Here is a 26823-nt window from a genome sequence, read left to right on the forward strand (position 1 = left end):
TGAAATATTATTAACATTTAAAATAACTGTTTTCTATGTGAATATATTGTAAAATGAAATTTATTCCTGTGATGTAAAGCTGAATTTTCAGCATCATTACTCCAGTCTTCAGTGTCACTTGATCCTTCAGAAATCATTCTAATATGCTGATTTGCTGCTCAAGAAACATTTCTGTTTATTATTAGTGTTAACTAATTATTAATAATAATTTCTTATTATTATTAGTGAAAGAAATACTTTCATGACTTTCAGAGGAACACAAAAGGAGACGTTAGACACATTGTTCATGCTGCTCTTCAAGCTGCAAAAATTACTGTAAAAATATCTGAAAAGCGGTCCATACGACTCATACACTATAGTCCATGTCTTCAAAAGCTTTTCAGCTGGTCAGCTTTAACATTCAAATATAGTATGTCAAGACGTGTAACATCAGGTTTGATGTCAATGAACCAAAATCTGTTGGTTCTTCCATACAGTATCCCATAACAGATCACCACGTGTTACAGTGCCTGGTTACTGATTACTTTCACTGTATGGAAAGAGCTAAACTTCTCCTTTTGTGTTCCACAGAAGTAATAGTATGAAAGAAAGTGCATTCTTTCTTCAAAGTCTTGCTTGATGATTTTGATGAGTACTAAATTGTACACAAAATCAGCATTCAGAGTCTAATCAAGAGAGGTTTGAACTCACGATGAGGGCTGGTTCAGGAAAGCGTTCTTGTGGAGCCTGTAGGCGGTGTAGCTGTTGAAGGAACCGGGCTCCATAGAGACACCTTTGGTACTAGCGTACATCTTCTCAGTCAGATTGAAAGCTTCCAGCATTCTGAATCCTGGGAAAACATATAAAACATGTTAGTGGTCTACATACACAAACACATGTATTACACTACTGTTCAAAAGTTTGGGGTCAGTAAGATTTTTATTCAGCAAGGACCCATTAATTTGATCAAAAGTCAAAGTAAAGACATTTATAATGTTACAAAAAAATTATATTTCAAATAAATGCTGCTCTTTTGAATCTTGTATTCATCAAAGAATTCTGAAATAAATGTATCACTGTTTCCACAAAAATATGAAGCAGCACAACCGTTTTCAACATTGATAATAATCAGAAATGTTTCTTGAGCAGCAAATCAGCATATCAGAATGATTTCTGAAGGATCATGTGACACTGAAGACTAGAGTAAAATTCAGATTTGCATCACAGGAATAATTCACATTTTAAAATATATTAAAATAGAAAACAGTTATTTTAAATGTTAATAATATTTCATAATATTACTGTTTTACTGTATTTTTGATCAAATAAATGCAGCCTTGGTGAATATAAGATTAAAGATTAAACATTAAAACTTTGTGCAATGCATATGTCACATGCCTACCTGGCGATGTGAATCCATTTACATAGATCAATGGACAGTCTGTGGAAGCAAAACGTAAACACATTAACTTGAACACATGAAAATTTCTCTTAAAAGTATCATATGTAAAGTACCACAAACTGTCAACTCACTGGATGTTGCAGTTTCACAGATGAATGTGACCAGGTTGTCCTGAATGGTGGAGAAGGCATCAAAGTCGTCCACCACAAAGACGTGACGCTCGCTCGGTTTGCTGGCAATGTTCTGCAGTTCGACGAAGTCCACGTCAGCCACGCCAACAACAAACACACTGTAACCTGAAACAGCACAACCTACATTAGCACGTTTATCTTAAAGTGACCATATTCTATACCGACAGTGTTAGTGAATTTTTCTTGCATCAAAATAGACATTATTAGATTGTGTTTTGCTACTGAACCTTCAACGATTGTCAAAGCTCTGCATACTGGTGCAGTTCACAATGTCATTTATCAGTTTCTGAATCCTGAATAGGTGTTGATGTGCTCATAGGGTAATGAGCTCATGTTTATGTCATAACCTATAAGTTTAGCAGTGAGTCATACCAGCGTGCTGTAGCTTGGCAGCATTCTTGTTCACTTCATCTTGAGAACGTCCATCTGTTACGGCCACCACAACCTTCGGTACGTTTCTCCTCATTCCACTGTCTAGAGTGAAGACCTTCTCATAAACATGCTTCAGAGCCACGCCTGGGATGTTAAAGGAGAGCAAACAACATCAACAAAACTCTTCCCATCACAAATATATCTCTGTCTATATTCCAGTCACTGCTAATTCTTCACAGTAAGCTTGGCCGAAATCTACTCAACATCAAGAAAAATGTACAAATCCATCTGTTAAGAAATGTTCAAGTCATATTTCACCACAAAGTTAAAACTAAAAGTAAAAGAAAAAAATATATATAAATGAATAAAAAGTATACATCATAATAAACATAATAATATAAATATATAATATAAATTATAAATAGAAAAATATGATTAATTAATACACAAATTATAATAATTATAAAATTATATTATATTAGAAAAAATATTATAAAAAATTTATTATATATAATGATTATATGTATGCCTTATATGTTTTTTACAATGATAAAAGCATTACAACTCTGTAAGCATACATCATGGTTGTGTTTATTGTACCAAATTAAACAGATGCTTTTTATAATTAAAATATTTTAAATTAATTTGAACAAAAATAAAAATGAATTCTAAAATATTAAATAAAATAGAATTTCTTCTTTTCGTATATTTGGGGCGACACATTTTTGTGAGATTCACCCAATAACTTTTAAAGAAAGTGTACAGTATTTAGATGAAAAACGAAGCTATGAATGTTCAGGTGTGTATGAGTGATACCTGTCTTAGTGTTTCCTCCTCTGTAGCGGATGAGCTTCAGAGCGGAAAGTGTGGTGCCTTTATCATTATATGTGTTGAGTTTGAACTCTGTCTTTGCATCGTCACTGTACTGCACGAATGAAACCTTTCGAAACAAACATATTGCGATACAATTAAACAGTAACAATGATTGAACAATCATTCGAGTCATATGTATCCGACTCAGAGATGACTGGATTGTCAAACAAGATTTTGTCACAAACAAGTTGCGATACCTGCATTCCCGATGGGCCGATGACGTCAAAGGCGCCAACGACGCTGTAGACAAACTGGATCACTTTGCTAAAACTATCATCTCCGATACTCCAGGAGCCATCGATGAGGAAAACCACATCTGCCTTTGCTCCTTTGCATACTAAGAACACAAAAACAACTCCATGAACTGCAGCACACAAGAACAGCTCTTGTTTCTAATTAAACTTTTACACAAGCGTGGAAAAAGGGTAATGAAATCTCACTAACAAACACAATCACTGAAAAAAACAATCTAATGAACCGCCATGCTGTAATTAATGTCATAATTGGTCACACTTTCTTGAGAAATTATGCAAGAATGAAGTACATATGAAATCCAGAAGGTCTAAAAAGGAACTAATTAATGGTGTAATTTTTAATCACACCATTGGCAGTTACATTGTCCTCTCCACATCATCAAGCATCACTCTCAGTTTTTCGAAAAATGTCTCTACTAAGTTTATAATCCTAGGTGGATTAGTCCATGTCTTTTCGTACTTAAATCCAGCTGACTCCTCTGGAGTGGAAACCATTGCAAATTGAAGCATTTGGCCACTTGTAGGCCTCTCGTGTGATAAATAAACAAGTTTTGAGAGTGGTCCAGCGTGAATTTTAGGGATATTTTTTTATGAATTGAAGATAAAAAGAAAGAATCTGTATTTTATTAGCAGAAGGATTTTCTCCAAGGCTTTAAAACTGATATTAATTTGATCCAAACTCATTCCAAAGAAGCAGATCTACAACATGTTTGCAATGCATGTATCCATAAAAGCTCTGAACATTTGATTCCACTGTTTTCAAACCGCTCTTTGCGATCTAATTACTAACATGAGTTTTACACTTTCTGAAGAAAACTTGAGTACTGCTTGCCATTGGAAACATTCCGCCACAAAAACTGTGAAAATCAACATGACTTGAGATATATAAATGAAATCTGCATTTCTTAAGCAGTGGCTGAAGGCACTTACCCGCCCAGCCGGGTGGAATAGTGGGTGGTGGAGGGGGAGTGGGTGGTTTTGTTGGCACAGGTATGGGTTTAACACCTAGACGAACCGAAAGAAGTTAGAAGACATTAATGTTTAAATTCAGTAGGAGGAAGATTATCTGCTCATTTCTGGATAAAGCCTGAACTTACGTGTGCGTTCTTTGGTACTGACTCCGGGCCCCTCTAGATTGGGCGTCTGGACAAACACAGTGGCGCTGTAGGGCGAGTCTGGACTCAAACCTTCGAAACAGTACTGACTCTGGCCCGCCGTGATGGTGATCTCCTGCTGACCTTTAGCCGCCGCTGCAAACAGATCAGACAATAGTACCACAATATCAAAACATACTACAATATTTACACAGTATTCTAAAGTTTTTCAAAGAAAACCAATGAATTACAGTTCAAAAACAAACAAATTTTATTGGTACTTCGGGTACATTTTATAACTGTTGCGAAAAATATAAGCAGCATTTGTGAAGTTGCTGAAAGTATCTTCCATGAGCTCCTTTGGAGCTGTAATCCATAAAATTCAATGGTAACGATGCACACTGAACATTATCCATCCTTCACTAGAGAGTGAACAAAGAAGGTGCCTTCAGATAAACAAAACAATAGGTAACTAATCTAGATAAATGAAGTCACAGTTAAAAGCAGAGTGCTGTGCTGTAGTTTCCATAACAGAAAAAAAACTACAGTTATATGCTGCCATTAAAAGGTTTAGGGTCCGTAAGATTTTTGTATGTTTTTTTTTAAAGAAGTCTCTTCTGCTCACCAAGGTTGCATTTATTTGATCAAAAATACCATAAAAACAGTAATATTGTGAAATATTATTACAATTTAAAATAATGGGTTTCTATTTGAGTTTATTTTCAATTATAATTTATTTCTGTGATGCCAAAGCTGGATTTTTTTTAAATCCATTTTGTGCTGCTTAATATTTTTGCGGAAACTGTGATACATTATAATGTCTTTCCTGTCACTTTTGAGCAATTTAATGCATTAATTTCTTTCTAAATATAAATCAAACAAAACCACGCATCTTACTGACCCCCTAACATCTGAATTGTAGTGTATACATAATGAAGGCAGTGAATGAAAACATCCTGAATGTGACTCACGATCCAGGGGGTTCAGCTTGATTCTGTAAGACGTGGCGGCACGGTGAGGCGCCCATTTGATGCAGAACCTGTCGTAGCCAACGTTGTACGTCTCCAGGTATGTCACATTGAGGTACACTGAAAGATCAAGACAGAAATGTTGCGCTCAAATTGTAAATTTTGCTGATGCAGAAAACAGTGGCATAAAACCAACAATTTACAAATCATTCCAAACATCTGAAAACATACAAGTTGTTCCTTGTCCCGTGAGAGGTTTGCTGACACCACCATCGTATTGGGCGTACACCTGGACATCATATGTTGTGCCGGGAAGCAGGTTATGTAGGGTATAGCTGGTGACGTCACCAACAAACACCTCCAAAGACTCGTCTTTATCTAAAGGAGGAATGCCAACAAAACATTTAGCAAATGAAGTGCATTGATGAATCCTCAACAGAAAAAAAAAAACAGGGCCGATTATGATTTCATGATTTAAATTTTAAACAGCATGCAGAGCTCCCACACATTTGCAATATTTGGTACCTGTTGGTTGATAGACCAGTTTGTAGCCCATGACCGGAGCTGGAGCCGGATCCCAGGACACACGGAAGCGCGTGTACCACTCGTCTGAGACACGCAGGTTCTGAGGCGCCAACAGGCCAACTGAACATAAGATCCAAAGTAAGTAAGACTTGTGGTTAAAAAACACTAAATATCATAGCAATAGTGTTTAAATCGTCCAATAACAAGACATATACAGATGTACAGTGATGTTTTAGTTGTGCTGAGTTGCTGGTAGCTGAAGGGTGTTCTGGATTCTAGCCCATGCTAACTTGCAGATTCAAAGCTAGCTTATGGCCAACACAAACAACAGTTTTCCAAACTCTCCACCATGCCCTACCAGCAATTAATTACTCATATTCTCCTTTAACCCTTAAGAATATCTTAGGGTTCAGATATTTCTGCTTGCTTTGGTTAGTTGCAGTTTTGGGGAAGTTACTTGTACTTGCTACTTATTATCATTAACTAAAACTATCAAAACATTTTTGTTGATTAAAATAAAAATAAAATAAAATATAAATCTAAATGACAGTTAGAAATGTTGCTGTGGCAACTATCTGAAAGTTGAAGCACTAAAATTATTAACTGGAAATAAATAAAAATTAAAACTGAACAAAAATAAAAGAAATCTAAATACTTATATTTGAAAAAGTAATAAAAATGAGAAAAAATGCATATCAAAATTGCTAAAATTAAAATTGAAAATATAAAATAAAAGCTAATTAAAAACATCAATAAAAACTATAATAGCATATAAATAATACTAAAATAACTGTAGCTTGCCAAGCTACACAATACTTATAATTTAAGGTAGTACAACCTTTAAAAAAAATAATTAAAAAAAATAAATAAAAAGCTGAAATAATGTTATGCTATTGAAAAATTAATTAAACAAGTAATGTTGCAACTTTTAGTTAGTTACTCCTAAACATAAGCTTTCTTTGCATAGCAATCACAGAAAATGCATCCAAAGGTGTGAAATCAAAGTAGGGCATGTTTTGCGGTTTGTGTGACTCACGTGTTCTTCCATTTCCGTTTAGGGATCCGCCAGGTCCCTCGGGATAAACTGCCGTAACTGTGATGTTGTACGGGGTGTCAGGAAGCAGATTTTGAAGGATAGCATTATTTCTGTTACCAGGAACAACAGTCTGCAGAGAAGACCATCAGATCTATGATTTTTGGTTTAATAACCACAACCGATAATCAAATGAGAAATCAAACTTTTTTGTTTGGTTAGAATAACATGCACTGATGAATCATGCACAGTCTGATAAGAAGCATTCATCAAGAGAGTAAATATGGTTAATTTATGTTCACTTTGTGTTGTAGACCTCAATGTAGTGCAAATAGAAAGAATCCTAAACTCAAAAGTAATGAAGGCGTGAATAACTAAATATATAGAGCAATAATCACTGGACTTTTACTCACAAATTCTGTGATGGGATCTCCCGTCAATGGAGCATACGCAATCTTATATTGTTGTACAGGACCCTCAGCATGATCCCAGCCAATGCTAATCGTGCTTGTGGTGGTTTCGAAGACCCTCATTTTCCTGGGTCCAGCTCGTGGTACTGAAAAAAAAAAAATATATGCATGGATTAAGTTACAATAAGATCTATAGCATGCATTTAATAAACAGAGTGAATTTCCATTTCATGCCATAAAGCACAAGCTTACATGTTTTTCCTTTTCCATCAATTCCTGGGCCTTCTCCATCAGCATATACCGCTATGACATTCACAGAGTATGGCGTATCCGGGACGAGCTGATCCAGGAAAGCACTGTTGATGTTGCCAGGAACAAGAACCTGTGGAGAAGAACATCGTTTAGATAACACAAAGACAAGTATATTCACAAACATCCACTGTCTGGCAACCCAGTGCAGACGTTACAATTCTGGCAAAGCGAATATACATAATGACGTCACCGGTAAGCCCCTGTTTAGATTAGCGGAGCTAGATAAAATTTCCAAATAGATATGTAATGCAAATAGATGTGCTCATGGGGTTAAATGCTACATAAATACTGTCAGATCAGCGTAATTGCCCCTGGGGAGCGGCAGGAGCTGAAGAGAGATTGGATTCGGGGGTGACGGGGAAACCCCGTCAGCTACCTGTCAACACCCCACAGGATTATCACCCCATCTGCTCAGTTGTTTCTTATTTGTAGGCTCACATCACTGATGGCAGCTGCATATTTTCCATACACCATCACTTATGACAGCATCAGTTCTGGCACAAAATGATAGGTTTGACAAATATGGGTCAGCACGCAGGATATGAAAATTTCTCTTTTGTGTCCCAGCTTGTTTTGTTTAACTATGCAGACAGGACACTTGTGAGCCTGAGAGACTCTATACAGCTCCTAAAGAGCTTCTCTCTATGGCAAATACCGTAAATGATGCCTAAAAGCAAAAGGGTAGGTGCTAAACATCCTGAGCAGTGACTTTAATTAACGATGCATCTAACTTAAAGTACCTTGATAGTAGCAAAAACAAAAACTAGTTTCCAGTTGTTCAATAACGAACTACTATGTCCATTAAGTAGCGATGGACCTTGAATAAAATGCTACATTTCCAAGCAAGCCGAGGCAGTAAACAAACATGCTATCTTAAAATATACCTCTCACTCTCTCTCTGAAGTAGTACTGGAAAGTCTAATTAATTTCAGTGAATCGATTCAGATGGTTTGTTGTAGCAATGAACTTGTAGAATAAATAGATTCGCAGATTCATATGAGTCATCCCCCAGTAGGGTTCACAAAAGCCATTTTACTTGCTGTAGTTTAATAAATATTTAGTTAAATACTGCTGTTTATAATTATGCAATCAATTCATTGCCTTTGTTTTGGGTTTATTAGCAGCATTTTGTGTAAATTTACGTGTTTGAGTTAATTGAGGTCCTTGTTGTTTTTTATTATATAATCTAATAATTATCTGAAATGACGTGCCTCCTTTTACAGTTTCAATGTAGTTAGCTACTGTTTTTTTTTTAGCAACTTTGTGTAGTGTGGCAAACGATTTTTTTTTTTCAAGTAGATCCTTGACTGCAGATTGGATAAGCAGTGTTCAAAACTGTTGTAAAGTGCCGAAAAATGAAAACCCTTCAACCAATATTTCATATACAGTGTTCCTGTAGCTCAATTGTCAGAGAATGATACTACATCACGGATTTGCAAAGAACACACGTGCATTTAATGTACATTAAATGTATAACTTATGTAATTTTGCATAAAAGTGTCCCTAAAATGCATAAATGTAAATATGCAGAACTGTGCATCACTCACAGACTCAAGAGGTCGGATTCCACTCAATGGGGCGTAGGTGACCCTGTACTGCTGCACCTGGCCCGAGGCGGGTTCCCAGCGCACATTCAGACTGTTGGGAGTTGGGTTGTAGACCTGGATATTCCGGGGTGGGACTCTTGGAACTGTAAAAAGAGGGCAAGAGTGTGTTGAATAAGAAGCCACAAAACAGCAGAGTGAGAACAAGGAACTTACAGAACAGCGTAGGAAGTCGAACAGCTCACAGGGCCGTTTTAACAGGAGGAAGCTCAGTAAAGTTCAGGAATGAATGCTGAGCAAAGCATTTGACAGCAGCACAGATGGGTTTTATGGTGAGAAAGTGCCAAAAAGGAAAGGCAGGTGGTGGGGGTTATTTAGGGTTGATGCTAAAACTGCTTAGTACGCTATTTAAACCAAAGCAGATGTGATTATTTCTACAGAAAACCGTTAAAAAACTCTCCAACATGAGTTCAAAGGATCCAGTTTCTTTTAGTGAAACTCACTAGCATAAATAAAGAACTCAAGTGTCCTAATCCTAGTAGTTGTTGCTCTACGTACAGTATACAATTTTGAAGTGCGTTAACGTAAAATCGATACTTAGCATTAATACAAATATTCATAAATTATGTTGATTCTGAACAATGAGTGTATAAAACTCAGTTGATAGACTGTTTCGAGTGGTTACTTAGGTTGTTCAAAGTGTTTTCATTGTTGCTATGTAGTTGCTAGGAAGTTCTGGAGGGTTGTTTGGTCTAAGTAAAAAAAAATAAGACTTGGGTTCCTCCCATTTATTGTTCGCCCGTTAAAAACCCAAAGTCTGAAAACTCAGAAAAGTCAAAGCACAGCTCTACTCAACAAGCCACTCGATTTGATCACTTGGCACCTCACGATTTTTTTGTGATAGTAATAGTGATGCATATCTCCCAAGTACAACTTACGTGTCTTTCCTTTCTCAGACTGCCGGAGACCCTCTCCTTCTGGATAAACAGGAACCACAGTCACTGTATAGACCGTGTCTGACAGAAGGTTCCTCAGGACGGTGTTGGTGGTGCCTCCAGAAACTTGCTCCTGTTGACGTATGAAATTTAAACAGAGTTATTGAAGATCAGTTGCACGTCCGGAAAGACAGTAGGGCCTCTTTCGGAGAGCAGCTCTTACCATGTCCTCAGCACCACCAGTTGCTGGGACGTAGAAGATTCGATACTGGCGGACGTTACCCTCGGCGTGCTCCCAGCGCACCTTCAGCGAGCTGGTTGTGGGATCGGTGACCTGCAGGTTCCTTACTCCACCCAGAGGCTCTGAGAATTGAGAGAATTGAAATTAAGCATGCTATGTGCTAATGGAGTAACATCCAAACTTGACATTGCAGGTACGCACTTGTTTTTCCATTCTCAGACTGTTTCTTTCCTTCGGCATCGGCATATACTGGTACTACGGTGACCCTGTACTCTGTGTCTGGCTGCAGGTTTCTCAGAATAGTATTGGTAGACACTCCCGACACTTGGGTCTGAGGAGTACATCAGTACAGCCACACACCAGTTATTAACAAGCAAACCAAACGGACAAACTTGAGACAAATTGGGATTTAGGTAATTACCATGCTTGAAGCACCACCGGCAACAGGCACATAGATGATGTTGTACTGACGAACATCTCCATCTGCTGGGTCCCATCGCACTCTCAAAGAGTTCACAGTTGGGTCTGTCACCTGGAGGTTCTTCACACTTCCCAAAGGTTCTGCGTTAATAAAACAGACATGGTGAACCCTCTCCCGACAATAAGCAGGGATTCCTCATAGAGGCAGATGAGTTCTCCATCCCAAAATTGTAAGTTACAAATATCTAGACTCACTTGTCTTTCCATTTTCTGACTGACGTTTTCCTTCCACATCATTTTCATACATAGGCAACAATGTGACCTTGTACACTGTGTTAGCATTGAGATTACGTAGGACGGTGCTTGTCGTGCCACCAGAAACTAGTTCCTGATCACAATAAAAACAAGAGATTTGGTCACATAATGTGAAAGGTCCTTCATATAAACCATTAAAAGTTAATTCATCACATCTTACCATCTTCTCAGTGTCTCCAGGCTGTGGGACATAGAAAACCTTGTAGTTGCGGGGGTTTCCGTCAGCATGCTCCCATCGCACATTTAGGGTGCTGCTGGTAGGATCGGTAACCTGAAGGTTGCGAACTCCACCCAATGGTCCTGAAAAGCATGGATATATAAACTTAAGTAAACAATAGCCAGACATTTCAATTTGTGGCCAAGTTTATTCAAAGATGCACTATAGTATATTTTCACAATGAACTCACTTGTTCTTCCATTCTCCGAAAGAGGTTTGCCCTCCATCTCATGATACACTGGTACCAAAGTCACAGTGTAGGTTGTGTCGGGCTCCAAGTTCTTCAAAACAGTTGAGGTGGTGGTTCCAGAGACTTGATCCTGCTCAGGCAAAATTTAAGATATTGAAAAATAAAATACTTTTCAAGACAGCAGCGTTTCAATAAAAAATATTCAACCTGTTTGCAACTCTGGAATGGAAGCATCGGCATTGATTGCAGAGCTTAGAAATGCTTTACAGGTGTAATTTGTATAACAAGCAAACATTTAGTAAAATTTACATATGTAAGAACAAATAATTTATAAAATAAGCTCAAAACCTCCACAAAACCAAATCAAAATGAGTGTGAGATATGCAACTGAAACAACAGTTTCCTTTGCCATTTCTGGAACATCCATGGAAATCATTCTCACCACTTCTTGATCTTGGCTTCCGGCAGGAATGTAAATGACGATGTATTCCCGCACATTGCCTTCCGCCGGCTCCCAGTGTACGTTCAAGGTGCTGATAGTTGGATCTGTTACCTGTAGGTTCCTCACGCTGCCCAAAGGTTCTAAAGAGACAACAACAAAGTTGACTCAACATTGACGAAATGTGACCAAACCTTCAGATATTCCTTAGTGTGACCGAGTCACTTACTAGTCTTCCCCTTCTCAGAGAGTTGAGGTCCATCTCCTTCAGCATACACTGGCAAAACAGTCACTGTGTACATGGTGTCTGGCAGGAGTTTACTCAGCACTAATGTTGTGGTGCTCTCAGACACTTGTTCCTGAAAGAATACAGAAACTGGAGCTCAGTACACTATATGTTCTTCAAACCCATTCCAAATAAGGAACCTTAGCTTGTTTTAACGAAGACTGGTTGCACAAGGTCTACCCATCTAAAGAGATAAAGAAAACTAAACTTGTAAACTATAAGAAAACTGAACTCTCTCTTTGTAGCTTGCCAAACAAATCGTTTTCACAGTTTACTCCAACTCCGTCTAAACATTGGTGCTCCCAGCTGTAAACCTTCCCGCAGGTTTTTGAGCATAACGAGAATTCAATTAGAGTTTCATTGCATTACTCTCTCACCTCTTGTCCTCAAAGGAAGACTATGTCTATATACGTCTGTCTGCAAGCCATGCCATTAGATTTTAGAGAGATTTCCACTTGTGACATCATCACTGTAAAAACAAACTTTGAAATATTCAGATATTCCTACCATGAGCTCAGTTCCTCCGTTGGTGGGCACATATAACACTTTGTAGCCCTGCACGTTCCCGTCGGCGGCATCCCATGTGGTAGTGAGTGTTGTGAAGGTGGGATCAATTAGACGGAGGTTTCGAACCCCTCCAAGAGGCACTAGAGTGAGAAAGACAATAGTTTTGTAACAGAGATAGTGTGCCAGTGCATAGATAAATAAATAAGCAAGGTTGATACACACATGTCCTTCCATTGTCAGACTGGCGTCTGCCCTCTGTGGCAGGATACACTGGAACCACGGATACTGTGTATGGAGTATCAGGCTGCAGGTTTCGTAACACTATAGATGTTTGGGCCCCAGGTAGTTGTTCCTATTTACAAAAATAGGAAAAATAACTTGAGTGATGCCTTGAGTAAACCTTTATGATCACCGTATTTTATGAATCTCATGAAATTTTACTCCAAAATCTAAAGAATATACAGTATATATATAATATTTTACTTTTTTTTGCATTGAGACAATTTTTTTATGACAATTAAGCACAAAACTTTACTTCTAAGTTAATACTGTTTTAAGTATACACCATGGTAGTGTTTGTAGTAAAAAATAATTTATATTGATTTAAAAATAGACAAAGTCCCACCATCGCCTCAGTTCCTCCAGCGGCAGGGACGAAGAAGACTTTGTACTGACGCACGGCCCCGTCCGCAGGGTCCCATTTGACATTCAGAGAGGTCATGGTTGGGTCGGTGACCCTCAGGTTCTTCACACCACCCAGAGCCCCTGTAAAGAAGATTTCCATTTTACTGTTTTGGAACCAAATGAATGAAGCAAAATCCAGATCATACTTCCAGACTGGAGTTTGGACAGAGTGGTGTAATATGCATATTCACTCCTAAAAATAAACCTTCTTCAATGATTCTTTACAGCACATTGAGCTTAACAAAAAACATCTTCTTATGAAGAACCATTGTTGGCTGTATAGTTGGGTGTAAGCTCATAATAATCTCTATGGGAAAAAGAATCAGACAGAAATGTCAAAGAGAGTCGTTTAGTCACCTATTTTTCATTCTTAATCAGTGAAAGCAAGATATTGAGAGTAAGACACTGATGTTTCTGAGAGAAACTCACTTGTTTTTCCATTCTCAGACATTCTCTGGCCATCACCCTCTGCGTAAACAGGAATTAAGGTCACGGTGTAAAGCGTGTCGGACTGAAGGCTTCTCAGAACTGTGTTGGTGGTGGTTCCTGTTACCTGCTCCTGTTTCCATAAAAAGAATATACAGTATAAGGTCTGTTTAAGTCAAAGAAACATTGCAAATCACTTCCAGTGCAAATCAATATTTATGATTGATCTGAACATTAACTTGTAGTTTTAGTTGATTCTATACGTCCTACCAGTCCTACCATGCTTTCGGCACCGCCTGCCGCAGGAACGTAGATGACCTTATACTCCTTCACTTTTCCTTCTGCCGGCTCCCACCGAACATTCAGCGTTGTCATGGTGGGGTTCAAAACCTGCAGGTTTCTCACTCCTCCTAAGGCTTCTACAGGAACACCACGCACAGTGTTACATAATGCCGTCTCATTTTCATTGCATAACATCTCGAATGATCTGACAAATCTCCAGATGTGAGCGAAAACCAAGATGTTTTATGGAATGCATCCTCCCTAAATGAGTTTGTCATTGTTTTCGCTTCCCAAGTTGAGTCATAAAATACTTAAGGACGTTGAAAAGATTGTCTTGGAGCCCCTTACTTGTTTTTCCTTGGCCGGAAATATCTTTACTTTCTCCGGTGCGATAGACGGCAGCCACGGTTATGGAATAAGGGGTGTCAGGGGTCAGCTTCTGAAGAATGATGCTGTTCTTCTTTCCGCCAACTTGAACCTGATTGGGAAATATATCAATAGTCAGATTTGTTTTGGTGTTCATTGGTTTCCATGAATTGAGAACGGCACCCTCTCAAAAATAAGCGTGTTGAATGTGGTGCAACAGCAAAAACAGCAAGAAATGGCATTTGCAACCCATTTTGCTTCCATAATCAGTAATTTCCTAATAAAAAAGTTTTAGCATGTTAGCATTCCACTGTACCGCCCGCCATTTTAAGATATAATCAACACAGCAGGTACAATAAGTGTCTTTGTCAGACCGCTAACAAGGCTTCATGCTGTGATCCCATTGTGTTTTCCAGCTAATAGCTCCCAGCTATAGTCATTTACTCAATACCAGTAAAATGGTGACACTGAGGTTTGTTGTGAAACAGAACAAACCTCAGAGTGTTACCTTTCAAAAGAGACCAAAACCATGCATATACTCTAAATGGTTCAAGAACAGCATGCAATTTACTTTGGGTATGCCTTTTTAGGCGTTTTAGGCAAATTTGACAGCAATGCTAAGGGGTTAATGAGAAATAAAATCCTTAAATTAAGCCTAAGTAACTAGTTAACAACATTACACACAATTAAACACAGTTATAAGGGAAAAAAAAACTATTTTACGCACTCTTTGGATAAAAGCATGTACTAAATGCACAATGCATAATGTAATATGTCAATAAACATTAACCATTATTTCACATGGACAAGGCGACTTTAACTTTAACTTTTTTTGCACCAGTTTTTGTGTGACCAGTGAGCATCATCCTGCATTAAAAACAAACTGGAGAAAGTGCCATTGTTCCATTCTGATATAGTTATAGCTAAACAATTCCCAAACAAACAGTAAATGTTTGCTGGGCTTTTCATCTCAAGTGACTTGACATTAAATATATAACAGTAATGGTTTAGTATTCTTGAGGCCTACATAACAGACATGTTGTGAAGGTTTACATCAGATGAGTCTGTTAGTAATGACTTCTTGTCACAACGTTCCCATTTGCTTGCTGTAATGATTAACACACAGGCCTTGAACTTCCTCAAAACAGATTCTGCCACTTATGACTATAATTGAAAGATTACCCATGTCCTGCTTCAAAACATCTCAGTGGAGGGGGAATGAGGACAGCTGAACTTACAGACAGCGGTTTTCCACCCGCAATGGGTTGGTAGGTGATTTTGTAGTTCTGGACGGGGCCTGGCGCATGGTCCCATTTCACGGTTAGAGTTGTAGTGGTGGCGTTGAAAACCTGGAGGTTTTGTGGTGGTCCAGTGGGCACTGGGAGCAGACAGAAAGGTCAATCAGCAAAGTCTGGCTTTGGAACTGTAGCTAAAACTATTAGGGATGGGAATCATGAGGAATTGAACAATTCTGGGTCTGATTCCACTTGATGAATCCAGTTCCTTAACAGTTATTTTAGGGTTTTAGAGGAAATTCCAAATGCTGAATAGCAGATTGAACAAAAACTGCTATTTTGGCATGTTATTGTTATTAAAGCACTATTTATTACAACAAAACTCCATATGTTCATCCATATGTCCAAATGTAAACTAAACATATCATATGAAAAAGCATTCAGTTATTAAATCAACAACAAATTGGACAAATACCCAATAACTCACAAGTTTGAGGTCGATTGTGAGTCTTTTTGACTGATTAATTAAAAAGAACCGAACCAAAGACCATGAAAATCCTTCAATTCTAGATTTTTTTTTTTAATTGGTTATTGATTCCCATCCCAAGTCATTAGGCTGGTTACATGAGCATCATGGGTAGTCCTGAAAGGAGGATGGAGGCGCATGGGTTTTTGGGATGAAGAAATGGTCATTTGCAACAAAAACTATGCAGTCGGGAATGTTATGCATGCGTGTTTATGACTGACAACAGATGACAATAATGGCAAAATGACAGTGAAATGGCAATGATGAATGATGGTGGATGAGTTTCTGGTGAAACACAAAAATGCACATGCAATTCGTCATCTTCCTGCGTTCATCATCCTCATTAGCATTTACATTAACAATTACATTTAATCTTTTTGGAATCAACATACCGGGTGTAATGACCTTTGACACTAGAAAAGGATAAACAACACATGATTTTATTGTATTGTCAACAGATATAACATATTTTAATTAAAGAAGAACAAAAGTATAAATATATGTATATTTTAAAGAAATATTATTTGATATTTTTAATCTATAAATGTAAATTTAATGTATTCTTGCTGAAAAAAAAAAAACTATTCATTTATTACAAGACATTACTGACCCTAAATTTTTGAACAGTAGTGTATTTGACATATTTTTGCATTTAAAAGTGTTGGCATATTCAGTGATTGGCAAGAAAAAAAACTGATTTGTAGAGACAAAAGAAGTTTTGAATTTCTTTATACATAAACTGCTATTTATTCAGTTTTGTAGACTGATTCTGTCCCAGTACTCAAGAGTCAGTGTTTTACATAAATGGTTGTGTGTTAGTCTCACATGTGCGTTGGCTCCCCATCAGATCCTCGCTCTCCGACTCATCGGGGTAGATGGCTGTGACAGTGACGTCATACATTGTGTCTGGGTCTAAATTTGTCAAAACGTGGCTTGTCTCTTCACGACTCATGATTTCCTACAAAGATCAATTCCGGTGAGTCTCACATATTATTTGAGAGAGTTCATTACATTTGTGTAATTTGATGTTGCTTTAAAATCAATGGTACACTCTTAAAAATAAAGGTTCTGTTTTGCCATCAATGGTTCCATGAAGAACCTTCAACATCCATGGAACTCTTATGATCAGTGGGACCCCAGTGGAGAGGGTGAGCAGCTTCAAGTACCTTGGTGTAAACATCTCCGAGGACCTGACTTGGACTTCACACATCCAAACTCAGGTTAATAAAGCCAGACAAAGACTGTACCATCTGCGACAGCTGCGAAAATTCAGGGTTTCGCCAGCAATCCTGAAAACTTTCTATTCAGGGGCCATAGAAAGTGTATTGACTCAGTGTATCTCAGTGTGGTATGGGAACAGCTCCAGTCAAGACTGCAAAGCCCTCTCTATATAACCATGTATGTGACATAAAAAATCTTGAATCTTGAAACGTTTCCATTGTTATTTTTAGTGGGGAAAAAAGGTTATTTTAAGTTCTTTGAGAGAAAAAAATATTTTAAGAACTGTTCACTAAAAAGGTTCTTTGGGAATCCCAAAAATGGTTCTATGGAATCGCTGTAAAACCCCCTTTTGGAACCTTTATTTTTAAGAGTGTGAGCGAATGGGGGTTGCATCTCCAAAGTCTTTAGTTGATTTGAATTAAAGCGTATTTCAAATGAATAAGCGTAAATGTTGGTACAAATATTTAACTGGTAAACATACGTATTTGAAGTTGTTCTCGCTCTGCTTGGTCCAACCGATGCGGTACAGTTCAACGTCTGGTGCTCCATGCTCCCATGTGGCCCTGAATGAAGTCTGGCCCACCTCAGAAAACCTCAAGTTCTTGGGCGCAGGAACCACATCTGAATGTCAACAGAGAAAGTATGTGGCATATAGAAACTGGTCTGAACAGGGGGACTGTAAACCATGTGAACTGACAAGTTGGAGCAAGCGAACGTGTTCCTGTGTAAAAGGAAGTGGTTTGTTTGTCAGCGGACTTGCAGATCAGCTGGGACTGATAAAGGATTTTACCCTTGGGACTGATAAAGTAAAGCCATGAACACATACACGTGGCTTGGGTAAGGGTGGCGTCACACATGGCAGTCATTATCCAGACAGACAGCTTGAAAGACCTGCTGAAATTGCAGGTCTTGTAGCCAGTAAGTCACATAGTTCAACACCAACGTAGCAAACTAAACCCAGCAGCCGTGAAGTAATTGCTGCTGCCAAACCAACATCATCGGTCATTTGGTGTCATCTTGAAAATAAGTGAGGATTATAAGCTCACCAGTTATTGCGTTGCCAAGCATGGGATTTCCTGGACCCTCATCGTAGACGGGAGTGACGGCAACATCATACTCCGTCTGAGAGCGGAGGCTGGTGAGAACCAGAGTGGTGATGTCACCGTTGACCTCAACCTGTCAAACACCAACGTCAACATTAACATTAACACATATCAAGGGAAAAGGAATAACAGATGCTTCTGACAGGCCGACTTGCCTCGACTCCATTCGTTACACAAGGACTGAAATCTGTGTTGGTGCAACAGAGTGAAAACTGGGTGGGTTTTTTTTGGTTTTTGACAGAACTTTTTAAAACAAGGACACTACCAAATTAGATTTTCTGAAGACAATGCTTGCCTGTGCAAACTCAATGTCATTATTCAAAAATGTTGTGGATGTTGCTATGTGGTTGCTAAGGTTTTCTTAGTGGATTCTTAGTTGTCTTGTTCTTAGTGGTCGCTTATTGGCTCAAGTCTCTGATATTCTGTGCCTGATTGCATGAAAACCCTTAAGTGATTTTACTATCCTGAATCCTTAAAATTACATTTGTCCCAAATCTTTGTTAATATAGTAACTGACTTCACCCTAGTCTGTTGAAAGTTGTCTTGACAAGAAACAAATCATATCATACTTTTAATATTTACAATACCTTATTTAGATGATTAACAATGTGCCTTGGTTCTTCCTCACTCTCAATTAACACAAAATCAATCACTGTGTTTAAGTTCAGCAAATGACTTATTTTGGTCATTTAATTTGTTTTTAGGGTGAAATTGTTACTAAGGACTTTGTTGAAATGCATACAGTAACAGAACTTAAGGGAACACCTAAGCAGTTAAAGGGATATACTTAAGAAACCTTTAGTGGACCCTTTAGGAACTATGAGTTTGCTTAACCTTTTAACTTAGGGCTTTTCTTAACCTAAGGGCTCGAGATATCCCTCCTTTTTCGCTTGTTATTTGTTATTACACACCAGGCAAAAATCATGATCAAAGTCTGATCACTTGGTAAAGTAACAACACATCTTTCCTAAACAAGACAGACACGTGATTTGATGAATCATGCACGTCATACTTAAATCCCCAAGTATAATAAAGAGCAATAGCGATGTTTTGCCTTGTATGGATACAAAGATGGATTCAGAGTTCGGCTCAGTGAATCAGGTCATCTTAACCTCATTCCAGAGTATGTCCAAGAAGAGAAAAACAACGGTCTGCATCCTATCAACAAGTTTGCTTGGACGTGACCTTTCGGACCTCCTCAAATAGTTCCACTGGTTCATCTCAGAAGATCTTCAAAGATAAAAGACTCCTTTTGGAAAAATAAGGGCAGCACTCTGGAAATATCCATAAAAGCATCGCTGCAGAGAGACAGGAGGGCATGGGGGAAGCCAAATCCCTGCCATCTAACCAGGGTCGGTTCATGATTACCTCACAGCGAGGTAAATATGGGGTCTTAGTCCTAGCTAATGAACCCTTTGTAAGCAAAACCTTCTCTACAATAACCAATAACCTAATAATAAGCTAAAGTTTCTCTATGTTAATCTACTGCTCGAGTCTTCTTTTATCTCACATTCCTTAAATAGCTAAGGCTATTTCTCAAATTTAAACTATCCATCATAGAAAGATGTTTAAACTGACAGTCCATTAAACTGCAATTCAAATTCTTTGGCACATTTAGATGGTAAGATTTGGTAAGTTTTTTTTTAATGTTTTTGAAAAAAGTCTCTTCTGCTCACCAAGGTTGTATTTATTGGATCATAAATAGAGTAAAAACAGTAATACTGTGAAATATTTTTACTAAAATAACTGTTTTCTATTTGAATATATTTTAAAATGTAATTTATTCCTGTGATGCAAAGCTGAATTTTCAGCATCATTACTCCAGTCTTCAGTTTCCTTCAGAAATCATTCTAATATGCTGTTTTGCTGATCAAGAAACATTTATTATTAATATCAATACTGAAAATAATTATGCTGCTTAATATTTTTGTGGAAACCATAATACATTTATTTCAGGATTCTTTGATAAATTGAGAAGAACAGAACAGAAAATAATAGCATTTCTTTGAAATAGATTTTATAACATCATAAATGTCTTTACTTTCACTTTTGATCACTTTAATGCATTCTTGGTGAATAATAAAAAGTATTGATTTCTTTCAAAAAACTTGACTAGTAATGTATGTTCAAGAACCGTTATTTATTTATTTTTTTCTTAATTAGAAGCGGTTTTAAACAATCTACAAATGATTCATGGGACATTTTAGAGATTTGGAATTTGCTGAGTTTTGATTACTAAATCATATTAAATCTTCGATTTTGACGATCCCTGCTGTGTGAATTACACATTTTGATCACCTCTTTCAGCTCTCCATCCTCTGGCTTGTAGGTGATGATGTACTTCCTGACATTCCCAGGAGCTGCATCCCAGGTGAGACGCATAGAGCTGTGAGTCACTTCCGAGATTCTCAGCTCACCCGCTGGAGGCAGAGGCACTGGGAGAGAAATACATGCATTTCAGTTGATTTATAAAAACATATACTATGCATTAACAATAACAGATGAAACCATCTGAAAATAAAGAGAAGACTAGCGTACGAGTGACTCCTCTGTCGATGAGTGGTTCGCTGGCCGCCTCCCCATGTAGGGCAAACAGGGAGATCGAATACGCCGTGTTTGGAAGCAGCTGCAATAGCTGGACATCATTCACATCTGCAGCAACTCGCATCTGCAGGAGGGAGGGATGTTAAAAGGATGGACATTAGCGAAGTAATGGCTCAGCGAGACGAGACTTGTTATGAGAAACACCTGGCATAAACACACTCCCGGTTGTTAAGGTATGTCTCCTCCAGACTAAATCAGATCAGCCTGATCTCCTGGGATGATGGTTGTGACTTTTTCCCCCCAAAAAAAGAAGGAAGATTTCATTGCTCAGAGGTCGCTCTTTCACTGCTCAGTAGACCAAATGGAGTTTTAGGTTAAGCCTAATTTAATAATCAACAGTCTCACATGTCTCCAAAAATTCTTAAGGTGAAATAAAAAATTGTTGACATACAGTACAAGTAGAGTACAGAGCTACAATGGATGTGGATAGCAGATCAGATCATTTGGTTTCAAAGGAATGCTTGATACTGATTGATACTGATTGCAGACTTATGCATTTACTTTTGCAACTCTGAGCAAAGTTTAAGATCTTTTCTGTAACTCCAGAGGAGTTTCATTTATTTCCGATTGAAAAAAATCCTCAGTGAATATCCTGTTTGTTGACTACATTTTACTTTAGTTTAATTATATTTTAAATAAATTAAAAGGTTAGTTACACTTTAATTAAATAATAAAAAAAATTTCAAATGAAAACTATCAAAAAATATAAATTTAAATAAACGTAAATAAAACTGATGTTAAATAAAATATAAATATTAGGTGAAAAACTTGAATCTTAAACGAAAATTAGAAATGTTTCCCTAGCAACTAATTGAATTAATAAAAAATAATATTCAAGCTCAATATAAATATTTTTAAAATACTAATAAAAAAGCACTTAACAAATTTACTTACATTTAAATGAAAGCTAATCATTCAAAATAGTAATATACATTGTACTGTAATATATAATGTACTATAAAATAAATAACACTACAATAACACTATTTAAATACTTCTAATAGTTCTAAATAATACTTTATTAAATTAATGCTGTTTGTCACATTATGGAATTAAAATGGAAAAGAATATATCAATATTTATCTCATTTGTGATTTTCTTTCCTATAGGCCTGTACAGCATTGTAAAACAGTTACTCTCTGCCTAGACCATCTGGCTATGCTAAGGGAGCTGCTGGCAGAGGTGGGTTTACTTTGCCTTGAGGTTTAATAAAGCAGAGGTGGAAATTTTGAGAGATCGTCTGGAGTGTGTTCTGGAAGGCGTCAGTGCGACAGGCACTCACCTCCATCTTTCCAGAGGGCACGCTGGCGTTGATGGTGTTGTAGTTCAGCAAGTACCCGCTGGCTCCACTCACTAACTCCCATCTGACCCGCATGGACGTCATGGCCTCGTCGTACACTGTCATGCTGGTGACAGCAGGTAGGGGCACTGGGGAAATCCAAAAGAGGGAAAACTTTGATCTAAAATACAGCTTTATAAGAACGAAAAAGAATAATAAAACGTTGTGATTTCTCATCAGTGTTCCCACTTTGGTCAAACATGAGCATTAAATGACCATAAAGCTAAAGCCACAATGACCACGGCAGATTATTGCATCCAAGTGGCTCATGACAAAACGATAAGGCTCTCTTTACGATGGGATAAGGCCTTGTAATGTTGATCATAAACATTATAGTGAGAAATGTAAAAAATACTTAAGCAAACTATGAAGTGAGAATAGCCAATTAAGATGTTCTGTTTACTTTAAATCTGTAAAAATGATTAAAGTTTACTTTGTCCATCTATAAGACCAAAACTAAGCTGCTGACGAGGGACCACTTCACAGATTTTACAGCTGCTTCGTATTTGCGATGTGGAAACCAGCATTAAAACTGTATGTTATAGGAGCTACAGTATTTCTTTGCGGTTTTATATTGGCTCTGCTCCAAACAATACTTAGCTGCCTACCTAGACACATTTTCAGACATCATTAGCAAGCTCCCAACACACAGGCCATTCCAGACTTACAGGATGTCTTGTTTAGGCCAAATTCACTACATCTATCTTTTGTGGAAAAGGCATTGTGACAAGCTTGGTCATTCAAAAGTTGGTGGAAAATGCAGGCAGTTTCAATTATAAATAAAATGATATTTACTTGAGGAAATGAAAGTGGTGTTTGCTAGGGTGTTCTGGATGGTTACTATGCGGTATCAAATTCCATTTTCAGTTAGAATGTAGCTAATCAGGTTTTGAATATAGCCCAGTATGCAAGGAAGCAACTCAAGTTTCCAGTGGTTGAGGTAAAGATATGTTTATGTAGTGAGTTTCATCAGACAACGAGACTGAACAGCAGGAGGACGAGCGCGATAAACAACAGGAAAGGTTAACTTACATGTGGTTTCGGTTCCTTTCAAAGGCTCGCTGCTCTCCTCACCGATCACTCCATAGACCCTGACAATATACTCGGTCATGGGGTTCAAGTTGACCAGGACAACTGTGTTTTCTTCGCCATCAGCGAACATCTGTAAAACATCATCAGGGAGAGGTGATTGTCTGCTGAGAGGGGCATTACACAAGACGGAGGGGTGAAACAGGGAGGCATGTGGCCATCTGAAATCATCTCTCTGAAGTTGCAGGTTCTTCAGCGCGGGAATACGCGGGGCATGTTGTGAGATTTATGGGATCTAGTTCAGCCCATACTGATTCATGATACTTTTAAGCCATATAGACACAGCGTAAACATTAAAATAAAATATGACAAGTTGCATAGCTTTGAATGAACGTTATATGAAAGCTGTCCTGTTCTATAGAAGTTATTAAGGTTACACAAGAGGTATGTAGAGATATGGAAATTAAATGTCAAATGTTACTCTTCATCAAACTTTACTTTTATGGCGACCATGCAATGGGCACACTAATAAATAAATGATATCCACATATAAATTCTGTTCCAAACGTTAGTGAGCTGTCTTCCTAAACAGCATTTAGGAAGAGAGTACTTTTTGAATGCAAAAGAAAAAAAAAAAAGACTTTATTCAACAATTCGTCTCCTCCGTGTCACCCTGGTGACGAATTGTTGAATAAAGTCGTTTTTTTTTTCTTTTGCGCACAAAAAGTACTCTCGTAGCTACGTAAAATTACGGTTGAACCCCTGATGTCACATGGATTATTTTACCGATCTCCTTGCTACGTTTCTGGACCTTGATCGTGTAAGGACCCTTGCTGTCTATGGGAAGGTCAGAGAGCTCTCAGATTCCTTCAAAAATATCTTAATTTGTGTTCCGAAGATGAACGGAGGTCTTACGGGTTTGGAACAACAGGAGGGTGAGTAATTAATGACAAAATTTTAATTTTTGGGTGAACTATCCTTTTAATGCTTCCTAAGGCAACTTGTTTTGGCCAATTTTGAAGGCAGCATTGTGAAAAAGAAATCCCAGACAAATTAAGTGAAATGCAGATTATAGTTAAATATTTAATTCAATACTGAAAACTGTTGATAAAAAAATTGATATTTTTAAACTTTATATGTTTATAAAACTGCTTTATATATTTAAGCTTATTATAGTATTGTGTCATTAACTTAGCAACATGCTAATGTCAAACTCTACCAGAATCAATGTGAGCCAGCTACACTCACTAAACCATCAACGCCTTGTTGTTTCTTCAGAACAAGCCGCAAAGTTGCTTTTTTCAAAACCTTCACCCTCTCTGTTCCTCTATGTTGGAATGAGCTGCCAACCTCCACCCAAACTTTCAAGAAGCAGCTGAAGACACAGCTAAATAGTTGCTGCCTATTAGAGTGATCCAAATAAGAGATTTTTGACGTTCTGTGATGGTTTGGATGTTGCTTTATGAGGCAGCTCCTTATGCAGGGAGCAGGAACCAGAAGGCAGCTCACAAGGTTTTGGAAAAGAGTTACAGTATAAAGTTGTGCATGGGATGCAAGAATCTGTAAGTTAATAAATGAGTCTGTGAAGACTGTGAAGTGTGCATGCATTACCATTTGACCACGAGTATGTGTTTTTAACGCTCACCATTGCAGTCTTTCCTCCAGCAGCAGGGACATACTCGATACGAAACTTCTCCACTGGCTCGTCAGGTGGCATCCAGGTAGCACGGAAGGAGTAGTGAGTGACCTCAGAAGTCACCAGGTCAGTGGGCGTCCCTGGGCCGCCAACTGGTTCATAGAAAGCAATGGGAAAATATGAGTAGTGGTGTCAGACTGTAAATCTTCCTCAGGCCTATTAGCTTCTTGCAAAAAGTTAAATGGGTTATATATCACAAGTTTCATGGTTCTGTAAATCACTGCTATCCCCCAAGGAGGATCGGAGTACAACCTACAGTTTTTCCTCACAGTCTTTTCAGCGAGATTATTAGAAAAAAACAAAAACAAAGAACTGTCTGGGAAAACAAGAGTGCAAATCAAAAATGGATGGGAAGAGTTCAAGCAATTTAGCTGAGCCAAACTTTGGGAGCTTTGGGAGTTCTTGGTTTTTTATTCTAGTCTGTAGAAAAGATCCAGGACAGATTTGTTTAGATTCATAGAACGTTTTGCATTCAAAACATACACTAGTCAAGTGCGTGACTGTACCTGGGCCTTTAACACTATTGCAGAGGTTGACAGTGAGGTCATCCACGATGTCCAACATGAAGGAGAAGTCGTTGACATTGTACATGTGGATTTCATCAGGGTCGGATGCAATGGATCGCAACTCATTTTCATCTGCATTTTTCACGCCTAGGAGCCAAGAGGAGATTATTATTGAAAGATCTCAATTAGTTCAGCTGGGTCAACAAATCGTAGATTAAGCTGTAGTCTTGCCAAATGAAAAGTTGTGAGATATTTGGATACAGGAGAGCTCTGGGTTGAGTGTCTCTTATTAGCATGCAGACTTTCATTTTCCATTGAGACTGAACTGACAGAATGCCAACAATGTCAAAAAAAAAAAGAACTTACCAATGGCATAGAGCTCAATGTCAGAGTCACGCAGTCTCTGAGAATTCACTACAATCTCATCTTGAGATTTGCCGTCGGTAATAAGGACACCAATTTTACGAGAATCGGGTCTCATACCCATATTTGGTTTGAAGTTGTTCTGGAGGATGTAGTTCAAGGCCATACCTTTGGAAACACAAGAAGCAGGTTGGTTTCATCTGACGGCATCTACGGTCACAATTTTTCAATAGTTCTAATGTGGATTGAGCTTCATATGTTTCCTATAATCCATGAATCGAATAAAGCGTGATTTGGTGTGATCTGCTTGTTTCGACCCTCTGATTGGTGTAGATTTCTCTGCAGAATCATGGGTAATGTAATTTTTCAACAGGAATTCTGCTGTTAAACATGATTATTAAACAAATAAGTTAAAATTATGCAGGCTGACAGCTTCAACAAAAACATATACCATCAATTTTAACCTCATGGCACACAGTAAGTTTATCTTTAAAGGTTTATAAGTAATAAAAAAATTAAAAAATTCTCCTATGGGTCTTTTTACAGTACTTCTGTAACCCAACTGTTGCAGGAACTTTCTGCTTTTTCTATAATTTTTGAAAATCCATTTGGTACCACTAGTGACATAAATGACACAAATCACCATTAAATGTTGTTTTCAGGAATTGATGAACAAATACGAGTGCATCTTCAAGATTGTAAACAATAAGGCACATAGGTAATGGGTCGGTACCCGTCATTGTGTTTCCGCCTTTGTAGGGTAAGTTGGTCACAGCCTCCTGCAGGGATTCACGGGTGGCGTGGGCATTCAAATGCCACTCGGTTTTGGGATCCCCGCTGTACTGAGCCAAACCTGTGAGAGAAGCACACACCATTATGATGCAAGTGAGAAAATGACTGGTAATAACTCAATATGGCGCCCTAGCATAAAGCTCA

At 37.9% G+C, this 26823-nt stretch overlaps 1 protein-coding gene across 1 annotated transcript in view; it reads right to left on the reverse strand.

The window, feature by feature from the left end:
- Positions 1–26823, reverse strand: part of LOC107669442 (collagen alpha-1(XII) chain-like) — a 79977-nt gene that overhangs the window by 27531 nt on the left and 25623 nt on the right. The window contains exons 19-61 of the mRNA XM_016461665.1: positions 26621–26740; positions 25891–26055; positions 25525–25671; positions 24968–25110; positions 23326–23455; positions 22237–22382; positions 20889–21018; positions 20649–20785; positions 18294–18423; positions 17729–17868; positions 16852–16984; positions 16419–16439; positions 15504–15643; positions 14248–14377; positions 13897–14036; positions 13621–13750; positions 13133–13272; positions 12730–12859; positions 12508–12647; positions 11944–12073; positions 11718–11857; positions 11276–11405; positions 11029–11168; positions 10809–10941; positions 10555–10694; positions 10335–10464; positions 10116–10255; positions 9896–10025; positions 8961–9103; positions 7354–7483; positions 7105–7247; positions 6695–6824; positions 5659–5778; positions 5365–5511; positions 5137–5253; positions 4169–4321; positions 4002–4076; positions 3015–3154; positions 2761–2884; positions 1945–2088; positions 1513–1677; positions 1382–1420; positions 691–829 (exon numbers count right to left, since the gene is read on the reverse strand). Coding sequence (XP_016317151.1) covers positions 691–829; positions 1382–1420; positions 1513–1677; positions 1945–2088; positions 2761–2884; positions 3015–3154; positions 4002–4076; positions 4169–4321; positions 5137–5253; positions 5365–5511; positions 5659–5778; positions 6695–6824; positions 7105–7247; positions 7354–7483; positions 8961–9103; positions 9896–10025; positions 10116–10255; positions 10335–10464; positions 10555–10694; positions 10809–10941; positions 11029–11168; positions 11276–11405; positions 11718–11857; positions 11944–12073; positions 12508–12647; positions 12730–12859; positions 13133–13272; positions 13621–13750; positions 13897–14036; positions 14248–14377; positions 15504–15643; positions 16419–16439; positions 16852–16984; positions 17729–17868; positions 18294–18423; positions 20649–20785; positions 20889–21018; positions 22237–22382; positions 23326–23455; positions 24968–25110; positions 25525–25671; positions 25891–26055; positions 26621–26740 — 5614 coding nt within the window. The remainder of the gene's footprint in view (positions 1–690; positions 830–1381; positions 1421–1512; positions 1678–1944; positions 2089–2760; positions 2885–3014; positions 3155–4001; positions 4077–4168; positions 4322–5136; positions 5254–5364; positions 5512–5658; positions 5779–6694; positions 6825–7104; positions 7248–7353; positions 7484–8960; positions 9104–9895; positions 10026–10115; positions 10256–10334; positions 10465–10554; positions 10695–10808; positions 10942–11028; positions 11169–11275; positions 11406–11717; positions 11858–11943; positions 12074–12507; positions 12648–12729; positions 12860–13132; positions 13273–13620; positions 13751–13896; positions 14037–14247; positions 14378–15503; positions 15644–16418; positions 16440–16851; positions 16985–17728; positions 17869–18293; positions 18424–20648; positions 20786–20888; positions 21019–22236; positions 22383–23325; positions 23456–24967; positions 25111–25524; positions 25672–25890; positions 26056–26620; positions 26741–26823) is intronic.

Source organism: Sinocyclocheilus anshuiensis, unplaced genomic scaffold (genome assembly GCF_001515605.1).
Source record: "Sinocyclocheilus anshuiensis isolate Anshui unplaced genomic scaffold, SAMN03320099.WGS_v1.1 scaffold96, whole genome shotgun sequence".
Classification (NCBI taxonomy): Eukaryota; Metazoa; Chordata; class Actinopteri; order Cypriniformes; family Cyprinidae; genus Sinocyclocheilus; species Sinocyclocheilus anshuiensis.